This window comes from Octopus sinensis, linkage group LG4, assembly GCF_006345805.1.
Source record: "Octopus sinensis linkage group LG4, ASM634580v1, whole genome shotgun sequence".
Lineage (NCBI taxonomy): Eukaryota > Metazoa > Mollusca > Cephalopoda > Octopoda > Octopodidae > Octopus > Octopus sinensis.
The window spans coordinates 164,472,357-164,484,438 of record NC_043000.1 but is presented as its reverse complement, the minus strand read 5'-3'; the positions used below and the strand labels follow the sequence as shown (position 1 = coordinate 164,484,438).

General features: G+C 35.2%; 2 protein-coding genes across 3 annotated transcripts in view; one reads left to right on the top strand and one right to left on the bottom strand.

Moving 5' to 3' along the window:
• Nucleotides 1-1,553: 1,553 nt before the first annotated feature.
• The window catches only part of LOC115211089, a 74,140-nt gene continuing 63,611 nt past the window's right edge, over nt 1,554-12,082 (bottom strand). For both annotated transcript variants that reach the window (XM_036502616.1, XM_029779979.2), the window contains exons 2-3: nt 5,767-5,838; nt 1,554-4,231 (exon numbers count right to left, since the gene is read on the bottom strand). In XM_036502616.1, coding sequence (XP_036358509.1) covers nt 1,856-4,231; nt 5,767-5,805 — 2,415 coding nt within the window. In that variant the 5' untranslated portion in view covers nt 5,806-5,838 and the 3' untranslated portion in view covers nt 1,554-1,855. The remainder of the gene's footprint in view (nt 4,232-5,766; nt 5,839-12,082) is intronic.
• Nucleotides 6,385-6,876, top strand: LOC115210616 (histone-lysine N-methyltransferase SETMAR-like). Its single transcript, XM_029779217.1, has one exon. It carries the CDS (start codon nt 6,385-6,387, stop codon nt 6,874-6,876), a length of 492 nt encoding a protein of 163 aa, XP_029635077.1.

The window sequence follows — 12,082 nt, the reverse complement described above, 5'->3', positions numbered from 1 at the left end:
CATATACAATAGGATTTCACATATGCAACATTGGTTGTTGTAAAACTTCAATCAACTGGAATTATCAAAACAATTAGTAAATATAAAATCTCTAGGAATGTTTGAAATCTAAAATATAAAGAAAACTTTAACAAAGTCAGTTGATTGAAAGTTTTGGACACTATCGACAATACAAATTGAAGTGTATACCTCATTTTACTTTGGGTCCACTCAACATATTAATCTTTCTTCCTCTTGTTAATTCTACTCTGTTTTCTGGCATATAAGTTGATGTAGTGTAAACATGTAATATTACTATTCAAACAGCATCACTATCTTTCCAAATCCTGTTGCATTTCACATGGAAGTTTTGGTCATTCAAAGTTGTCTTGGTCTATAAGTTGACCTACCTTTTTTGACAGTAAATTTTGGTCTGAAAAATTGTACTTGTATGCCAGAAAATATGGTAGTAGAGAAAAACTCCTAGTGGTGTTTAAAATCTAAAATACAAAGAAGGGAACTCAGTTAACTGAAAAGTTTGGACATGATAGACAATCCAAATTGGAGTGGATACTCCATCTCTCATATCTTACACTAAACATTTTGCACAATGTTCCTTCCCTGAACAGCATTCCTCTACAATCCCATCCCTTGCCTTTATCAATCTATAGAAATTCTAGTTAAATACCAACTACATTATCTCATCAGTATGAGAAAGTCTGAAAAGGAGGATGCCCTCCTACTATTGAAATAATTCAAATAAAAATAACTGATATACAATGTTGCAGTTTAACTCTGATTGAATAAACTTACAATCAAACGTGTCCCGACTATGACCAGTCAGTCCTTTACTCTGACATATTTTTAACCCTGCATGTTGACCAAAGGAGATGGATTCATACAGCACAGTAAAGTGGCCATCAAACCAATAATTGATGGTTATAACCAATAAGTGCTCATCTTAAGAAAGTGGAATGATATGGGGGATATTTGGCAGCTATTTCTAGCAAGGTGAGCAATTATACAGATATTTTTCTGTTGGCACATTTTAAAACGGAGAATAGCGCTTTGTTCAAATATTTTCATGATTTTATTTCAATTTGAAACAGTGTAAAAGATTTGTCCAGCTCAAGCAAAATGAAAGAAAGTTGCAGACGTCTGAAGGTGACATGGAAAACTTTGATTATAGACTTTCTCTAATAGAACTAAACATACGGTTTTAATTAATTGCTAAAAAAATACATGAGAGACATCAATTCTAGGTGAAATCTTTTTATGGATGAAGCAGACCTAACAAGCCATATTGCAAATTGATTTTAGAAAGAACCAAAAATGGGCCATTTTGCTATATATATATATATATATATATATATGAATAATATATGTGTATGTATATATATATATATATATATATAAAATATGTGCATATACATATATATATATACACACACATATATATACTTATATACATACATATATACATATATATATACATACATACACACGCATATACATACATACATCCATTTACTAGTTTCAGTCAGTCACCTGTAGTCATGCTGGGGCACCAAATACACACACATTCACATATATATTTGTGCATGTATTACACACATACTCACTCTTGTGCGCATGCACACACACACACACACACACGTGTATATAAACATACACACATTTGTTGAAATAACTGTACACACAATTAACAATGTGATGTAAGTTATATACTGAAGGATGAATATCTGTTTTTAATGTTTTATACTGTAACAATTTCATCATTGAGTGAAATGTTTCTATATCCCCCCCCCATTTTTTTTTGTCAAACACAGCCTTACTTTTTATTCTAATAGAACTCTGAGTAATTACAACAGGAGTTTTATGATGTCTTTTGAATTTTCATGCGTTTCAAACTTTTAGGTCTTCCACGCGGTCGTTTCTTTAAATTTGTAGGGTCTTTTAGAGGGTATGGTTTAGATTTTATTGTGTTTATTGATGTTTCTGATAGAAAACCATCTGTACATACTCCTGAAACCTCATCAGTAGTCACATTAATTTTCTCTGCTAATTGTCCTCTTTCTGTATGCAATCTGTTTGACTCTTTTCTGTCAATGTCTTGTTCCCTGTTGCTATTTGGTTTTGGCTCAATGTCACTGGTCCCATCAGAATCAGCAGTTATGTCTATGTAATTATTATTGAATTCAGAAGACTGAAAATAATTCTTTTCTTCAAGATAATTGTTGTTATGTTTGTAGAATTTGTTGTAAGACCAGATGTCACCAACAGTTGAGATATCATCAACTTCATTGTAATCTTTTGCTTTGAAAATGGGAGTTTTGTGACCAAACGTTTTTTGAAGATTTTTAGAAGTGTTCATCTCAAACAAGCTTTTCGCATCTGAAGCTGTTGTAACATCATTAGGTGTAGAGGAAAACCCAGAAACAGGGTAATCTGATTCTACAAGATTTTTAGAAAGTTCAGCAATTGATTTTTCTGTGTCCCAGGCTGTGTATGAAGTATCTGGAAGAATTTCACCTGTAACAGAATCAGACTTTGTCAGAGCCATTTTAGAGAAAAGTTCTGCATTGAGCAAAATACTAGAATTATCAAGAATTTCAATGGGTGAAGTTTCAGAAACTTTGGGTGGCCAGTCTCCATCTTGGCAGTTTTTCCCAGAAGTTGCCTCTGACAGAATTTTAGGATCTATCTGTGAAATCTCACAAGTTTTTTCATATAGATCAGACCATTTATCATTGAGGAGAGATGCATCAACGTCTGGATATAAAGCATCATGAGAGGAGAAAGAAGGAGTGTGAAGACAGTTAGTGTTATTAACGACAGGTGAGTTACATGTTGTCGATGACCCTACCTGGTTTGTTATTAAAGTGTCATCATTGCTTGTTGAAGATGACAAGCTGTTATAATTCAGCATAACATTTGGTTCAGCATTCAGATAGCCATTCTGCAAAAACTCAAGGTTATTCAACAATTTCCTTTCGCTGTGGATAACTAGTTCTTGTAGAAACATCAAAACAACATTAGAACTTAGATCAATGTTCAAGCCATGAGCAATAACACATTCCAAAAGTTGTTCAACAAAACCGTCATCTAAGAACTTGTCCACAAATTTAGAACTCTCATTTGAACACCCTAAGTTCACAGTCCGACGTATACACTTTGCATTTTCCTTCACTTTTTCAGTGTGTTGCAAATTCACATCAAACTCAGAGTCTTCTGCAAAGAGATTGACTCCAGCAAGTCTGCGATATTTCATCAACCAATGATTTTTCACGATTTTCATTTTAGAAAGTCGTAATGTTAAGTAGTCGATTGTCTTTTCTTTCTCAGTCAGTTTATTGAGAAAAGAAGTCATTTCTTTGTTTTTATTCTCAAGAAGTAACTGGAGCTCATCAACTTTTTGACGCAGATTCTGAGCCCAAGTACTTTCTTTGCAATATGAAGAACATCTGCTTTGTGGAAGATCAGCTAAACTGGGGGTGTCTTTTCCAACATTATTACAAGTTACTGAAATATCAGCTGGAATAGAATCATTCGTTTGTTCCAGTTTGAAAGATCTTTGAGATTTGCTAGGAAGTGGTAACTGATAAGGTGTTTCCAGGAAAATGTTTAATTCTTCCCCTTCTAGTTGCTCTGCTTGCTCAAGAATTTGTGTCCACTGTCTTTTGATATCCATTGGTTTTAATAACACTTTGCTGTTCAGAATTCCAAAGAAATGCAGCCATTTGGGAACGACTTTAAACCAGCAGAGATGATAGGAATTTCGTAGGCGACATAATATTACTATGTGCTTATTAGCTAGAGTCGTTTTAGAGCCAGACCGAGGAACTAATGGGCCAGTTATAAGCATGGATTTTGTGACTCCCCATTTCGTAAAATCCTCCCACTCTGCCTCAAGCTTAGCAGCATAAAGACTTGAGATTGGTTGGTAAATGGATTCCAAGTTACCAAGTTTGCGAGCCCGTTCAATGTAGAGACGGATTGATGCAGAAAATGCAGCAATCCGGTTTGGTAAGAAAGGCACGAGATCCGGAAAGAGAAACTTGAGGATGACAATTAATGTCTCTGTTGTTTTCATAGGCTGGATCTTGATATAATCCAGCAGTCTTCCATAAAGGACATAGGTCAGCTTGACATTAGAACATTTTGATAATGCAGACAATTTGATATTGCCTGCTAGAATGTCAGTCAGTGACTCAGTAACACACTGGACAACGCTATCTGCTTTCTCGGATTCCTGCAATGTAAGAAACATAACAAATATTAATGAGCCATATAATTCCAGCCTACAGCTTAAATATATGTTTACATCTCATCACAGACACTGCATTGTATCCCATGGTCAAGATGCTTAATTTTCAAAATAGCTCAGACTACTCAGCTATGGACAGGTACAAGAGGTTAGTGATAACTCACCACTAAGTAACTGCAGCATCATAAAAGTGACAATTGTTTTTTTTAGTAACGTTAGCATAAACATATTTAATGCAATGAACAGCAATAAATGTAATTAGAAAAACTCATGAGATAAGAAAGAGACAACATTAGCTCAATGACTAATATGATTTTAATTATTTCAGCAAATACAGAAGACAACTCTGGACATTGTTTCAGACCTATATGGCCTCTTCAGCAAAGCATCTACTTCACTATACTTGGTGAAATAAATAGTGATGAAAGAATCATTAAGTAGATGTAGATTATGGTACATGTGAAGAATTTGCACTGAAATTCATTGCTGAAAGTTTATTAGAATGTAGTGTTGAATGGAAGCCTTGCTACAGACATATCTTGAAAATGAGTCCTACTAAACCAAACATACTTGCCCTAAGTACATGACACAGGCGTGGCTGTGTGGTAAGAAGCTTGCTTCCCAACCACATGGTTCCGGGTTCAGTCTCACTGTGTGACACCTTAGGCAAATGTCTTTTGCTATAGCCTCATGCTGACCAAAACCTTTGAAAGAAGCCCATTGTGTGTGTGTGTGTGTACAGGGGTTGGACAAAATAATGGAAACGCCTTAAAATTACAAACAAATTTATTTTAATATGGGGAAGGACTGCCTTTGGCAGTAATTACAGCTTGAATTCTATGAAGTATGGACTCGTACAAAGTTTGAAATGTTTCCAAAGGAATTTTTGTCCATTCTTCAGCTAAAACAGTCTCTAGTTCTTGTAGTGATGGTGGTGGAGGATATCGACTCCTTACTTGTTTTACTAAAATGCACCGTAAATGTTCAATAATATTGAGATCTGGGGACTGTGGTGGCCAGGTAAGATGTTCAACTTCACTAGAATGTTCCTCGTACCATTCAGTGACAACTTAAGCTGTGTGAATTGGTGCATTATCATGCTGAAAGATTTCGTTGCCCTCCAGAAACAGTTCCGCAACCATAGGATGAATTTGATCAGATAAAATGCTTAAATAGTTTTGACTATTAATTCTACCATCAAAGGGAAACCCCTGGGCTGGCAGATTTCCAAGATATAGCACCCCCCCCCCCACACACACACACCAGATCATTACAGATGCTCCTCCTTGTTTAACAGTTGGAAGAAGGTAGTCTGGGCCAAATGCTTCATTTGGCTGTCTCCAGTGGTCGAAAATAAGGTAAAAGATGAGGTAAGCTAAGGTAAACTTCTCAATCCACTCAGCTATGCTTTTAGGGAAAGAAACTGAAATTTAAAAAAATCACTTCAGAACTATTTTAACTCTTCTGTTACTAAATAGAATTATTTCAATGTTATATCAAGATAGAAATGGATAGAGAACCTTTGCGATATCAAGAGTACTGTTTTCGGATGGAGCCATTGAGGAAGATCAAACATGGGCTTTGTGGTGTAACTGAAAAGATAAAAATAAATTGGTTAGATTTGTATTAAATAGCGTTTCATTACATAGAAATATAGTACAAAGAATTATTTTACAGAGAGCTGTATTGTATTCCATACTAGCAGAGATACCCAGCCTTGCTCGGGATTAAAATGGCATAGTTTTTTTTTTTTGTTTTACTTGTTTCAATCATATGACTGCAGCCATGCTGGAGCACTGCTGTTGGTCAAACAAATTGACCACAGGATTTATTCTTTGTAAGCCTAGTACTTATTCTATCAATTTTTTTGCTGAATTGCTAAGTTACAGGAATGTAAACACAGCAACATCGGTTGTCAAGCAATGGTGGGGGTACAAACACGGACACACAAATATACAATAGTCTTCTTTCAGTTTCCATGTACGAAATCCATTCACAAGACCCTGGTTGGCCTGAGGCTATAATATAAGGTTGTCCCAAAAGTTCGTAAACACTTGCGAAAATTTGAATTTTTATGCAATTTTTAATTGTTTGTTTGGGTTTATATTGTTATAGTTACCTTCATCTTTATATTCCAGATGCCCATGAATAAAATTGAGCTGCGAGTTTTGATTCGTTACTACTGGAAGCGAGGTCTTTCAACCAGAAAAGCTGCAGAAGGGATTTGTGCTGCCGAAGGTGAAGGAACAATTGCATATGCGGCGATCTCAAAGTGGTACAAGCGTTTCGATTCTGGCGACATGACTCTTGAAGATAAGCCTCGTTCGGGACGGCCGTTAAAGTTAGATGATGGAGACTTACAAACCGGGTTGAACATTGCGCCTTCATCGAGTACTCGAGAATTGGCTGATGAGCTTGGAGTTGGCAAATCAACAATTCACCGACACTTGAGGCAACTTGATTTTGTTCACAAAAAGCCGCGCCAAGATCCACACGAACTCACCGAAGCACAAGCCAACAGACGAGTTGAAATTTGCCGTCAATTGCTCAGCAATCCATTGGACGACTGGTTTTGGAAGCGCATTGTGACTTCGGACGAGAAATGGGTCTATCTGGTCCAGCACAATTGAGACAAGCGATGGGTTCAGAAAGAGCAAGAGACATCGTCGGTTCCAAAACAAGATCGATTCGGCAAGAAAGTCATGTTGTGCGTTTGGTGGAACTTTGAAGGAATCGTGCATTTTGAGTTGGTTCCGAGTGGTCGTGCCATCAGTGCCGAACGTTACTGTCAGCAACTGGAGCGGGTCTACGAAATGTTGAAGCAAAAGTACCCGGCTCTGATCAACCGAAAGCGCGCTTTGATGCAGCAGGACAATGCCAAGTCACACACCGCCAGGAAGACCAAAGACAAGTTTGAAGAGATGGCTGGCGTTGAGGTTCTGCCACATCCAGCCTACAGTCCTGACTGTGCTCCATCAGATTACGGCCTTTTCCGCTCAATGCAACACTTTCTTAAGGGCCACCGATTTGACTCGTTTAATGAAGTCGAGGAAGCGTGTCATATATTCTTTGATTCGAAGCCGGCTGAATGGTACTTTGACCTGATTCGACAGCTTGCAGATCGATGGCAGAAAGTCTTGGGAAATAATGGTCTTTATTTTGAGGAATAATTTTTGTTGTTTTTGTTAGTACTTGGCGAGTAAAAATTCAATTTTCGCAAGTGTTTACGAACTTTTGGGACAACCTAATATATATATATATATATAATATATATATATATATTATATATATATATATAATGGAAGTTATTGTTTGTTTAATAGTGAAGGGTGGGAAGGGTACAATTTGCATGGGTTTGCATGAAAGTGCTTTCTATTCTTAAGAAGGATCAGAAACTAAATATTGCTTCATTGTATAAAAGGGGGTTGATACGATTTTCTCCAGAAATCACATTTTCAAATTTCTTAATTTGTAACATTAAAAATTTTTTTTTTTTTTTGCTATCTACACAGAAAAATACAGACATTAGGAATCTGAGAAATATATAAATATATTTAGTTTAATTTTTCTCAATGCCCCTTCCCCCACACATCACCTACCAGCTTTCAAAAAGCTAAAACCTCCTAATCTTTCATGTTTGTCTGATGTTTCCCATATGCATAGAATTCTACTGAAATAGTAGACTTATAATGTACCAGACCACCACCAGAAAACCCGACGTGCTAGAAACAACAGATAAATGACATTATTTCTGAAGAAACTTCCCTGCTTTCCAAAAAGCTAAAAGTGAAACATTGGAAGTGCGTAGCTTTTTAAAAGTGGTGAGGTGATGGGTAAAAAAAGATTCCTACTCTCTGTATTTTTCTCCATGGATTACCAAGAATAAAAATCTGAAAAATGTAAGAATTGAATTTTGTGTGAAGAGGGACAAAATTAAAATATTGAGGATGTGTTTTGTGGGTGAAATCATAATCTCCTGTATTGCAAACATTGGAATCGGAAGAAATTTAGGAAAAAAATAAGGGGTGGGGGAATGTCACCTCAGACATGCTGGAAAGAAGAGGTAAAGGAAAGATTTCTGGGAAAATTTCCTTTCAAGTTTATATCGAAGATCAGGTTTTTTAAATATGCTCACCACAGACACAAAGTACACAATAGATAATTTCAATTGGATTTGAGCTGTAAATTTGCAGGTAAACACTGCAAGAATTAACATAATTTGCACAGAAGTTTTACCTGGAGTGTGGAGGGGGGATGGTGACAGTGACGTGTGCGGATGATGGTGTAGGTGCTGGGAAGTGGTCAGTGCTAGTGTGTGCAGGGTGGTGTTGGGGTGTGGGGGAGGCAAGAGTGGGTCTAACAGATGGGGTGGGGTGGGATGGGATAATGATAAAGGGTGGAAGGGAGAATGTGAGTAGGAGTGAAGAGAGGAAGTAGGTGCCAGAGCAAGAGAGGAGAGGTGGGTGGAAGTTCAGAGGACTAACTTAGGTATATATAAATATACACACACACATATAATATATATATACTCACATATATAGGCACACACACACATATATATATGCATACATATACATACACACATGCATGCATATACACACTTATAACAGAATCATTTATTAGTAGGTGTAGTACTGACATAATAATTATTTGTGTTGTTGTCGTTGCTCTATTATATCATATACTATATATGTACAGGTGTATAAATGAAGGTATATATAGTACTTTAGTTTTGATTGTGTGCATATATACATGTGTATGCATGTATGTATGTGTATATATGAGTGTGTGTGTGTGTGTATGTATGTATATATATATATATATATATATATATATAGATATATATGTACATATGTATATTCAGTTATATATAATTATCCGAGTATGCAAGTATAGTCATAAGTTAGGACATAGATGTGTGTATAAATATGCGCTCATACTTGTATGGGTATATAAGACAAAATAGGTAGGATTCAAAAGATTCGTCATAGATATTTCCACGCATATTTTGAAAATGAATATACACATATATAGATATATGAATTTCAGAATGAGGAATCGGACTGGGTTGGCTCTGTATATATATATATATATATATATATATTGGAGTACACGTGTTAATATAGGTATAAAAATACAGATCTGATTAGTACTCTAATTGGAGTATTTGTGGATCTATGGATATACTTATGTTGTAATGGAAATAGGCATATGCATGTAGTTATGCGTGTGTGTACATACGTGGCGAGTTTCAGAGTATAGGTAAAGACAAGTATGGTTGTGCATATAAAATGTTGTACAGACATAAATTATGGTGTTAATATATATCTGATTAGCATTAGTATTAGAACATTTGGAGATCAGGAGATATACTCTGCAATCATACCTTTTCTTTTATATATATATGTGTGTGTGTGGTGTGTGTGTGTGTGTGTGTGCATTTAATTTTATTTATTTATCTATTTATATTTGAAATGGTTGGAGCAAGAGTATGAACAGATAGGCATGGCTGTGTGGTAAGTAGCTTGCTTACCAACCACATGGTTCCGGGTTCAGTCCCACTGCATGGCACCTTGGGCAAGTGTCTTCTACTATAGCCTCGGGCCAACCAAAGCCTTGTGAGTGGATTTGGTAGACGGAAACTGAAAAAGCCCGTCGTATGTATATGTGTGTGTGTGTGTATGTATGTATGTGTGTGTGTTTGTGTGTCTGTATTTGCCCCCCCCTCCAACATCGCTTGACAACCGATGCTGGTGTATTTATGTCTCTGTAACTTAGCGGTTCAGCAAAAGAGACCAATAAAGTAAGTACTAGGCTTACAAAGAATAAGTCCTGGGGTCGATTTACTCGACTAAAGGCGCTGCTCCAGTATGGCCACAGTAAAATGACTGAAACAAGTAAAAGAGAGATATGAATACCAACAACACGCCATTATGTTATGCAAATGTTTTCCCATAATAATAATAATAATAATAATAATAATATACACAAACATGGCTTAGGCAATAGCATTGATAATCCCTCTATTAATATACCTTAAACAAATACACATAGATTAGCTCATATTTTATAATAAAATTAAACAAATTACAACGCACAAATATGCAGAGTAATAGCATTGTGCAGTACTACTTGAGACTGGGTCATGAATTTATATATACATATATGTGTATGTATGTATATGCACACACACACACACATATATATATATATATATGAAAGCATTGATATGCAACTACAATACATAACCAATTAATTGATTCATTAGCTTACTATCTGATTATTAAGTATTTTAATTTCTAGCTCTAAATCAAAGAGTTATTCCCCTTCAACTAAGCAAAACGAGACGAGACGTAAAAACCAAGGCAACGCAAACATGCCCACCACTAGCTACACCCACTCAAATAAAACACTAAACTTAAATAACTAAATAAATAGATGGACTGATTGACTGATTAGATGATCAATTGAACAACTCAACACTCTTGCATTGTGCCTTGCATTTAATGTACTGTGTCTGATGTAAACATGTTTTTAGCGATGAGTAACAACTTACAAAAAATAACATATCTGGTCCCTTCTGATATTTTGTCCCTTATTACCTTCGACATAGAATTTCCCCCTGTATTGCCCATATATTTTGGTAAATACACAGTTAATTCCTCTAAGCAAACGGATACATGTATTACACTTATTATATGCGATTTTATAGCTTTGTAATAATTTCTCGTAAGCAGTCTAGTAAAAACCACTTCCCCTTAGTTATATCACTCTAAACCTATTATACTCATTAACCCATCCACTTCTTATATAATTCTTATATAATTATTAATGTAATCTAATCCAATGGAATCAAGTCTCAATATTAATTTTTACTCTCCTACCTGCCCATAATTAACCATGACTTATTTGTTTTTATGTTTTCAGTCATATATATATATTTTTTTTTTATTTGTTTATTTATGTTATCTGTTAACCACCAACCAACCATAACAGCGTCATGACCGTTCAAAACAATTAGCAAACCAATTAGGTTTACGCAAATGACCATAACCCCCTCCCCGTTACCCAGATGGATTCAGCAACTTGTTAATTAGAAAAACTAACGGAAGCTCACACAGTATCTTAGTCACTACCAGGAGATTTACTACCTATAGTACCAACTCCTACCACAACTATTAATATAAACTTTCTCCCCTCAATGGGGACCTTGATCTCAGGCCCTCAACTATAAACACATCGTATGCTTATACATATTTATATGCAAGGAAAATACGATCCCCTGCAGGAATACACCCTTCCTTATGCATGGAATATGTCTGTCTATGTGCGTATATATACATACATACATATATATATAACATATGTATATATATATAAATAATGCATGTATGTATATATATAAATATATCATATATAATGCATGTATGTATATATATATATATATATTATATATATATATATATACACACACACATACATACATATATATAATGCATGCATGTGTATATATATATATGCATGTGTATATATATATATATATATACATACATACATATATATAATGCATGCATGTGTATATATATATATATATATATGCATGTGTATATATATATATATATTTCACCTTTTATATGCCTTTGCATTTCTACAAAACTATGCCACTTTCAAACTCCATCATTTACTTCGATTATACACTTATTTCTCTTTTTATGCATTCTCTAGTAAGAATATTGTACTACACTTACTAATAACTGCTTCTGTTATAAGTGTGTACATGCAGGTTTCTATGTATATGTATATATATGTGTGTATGTATATAAGTGAGTGTATGTG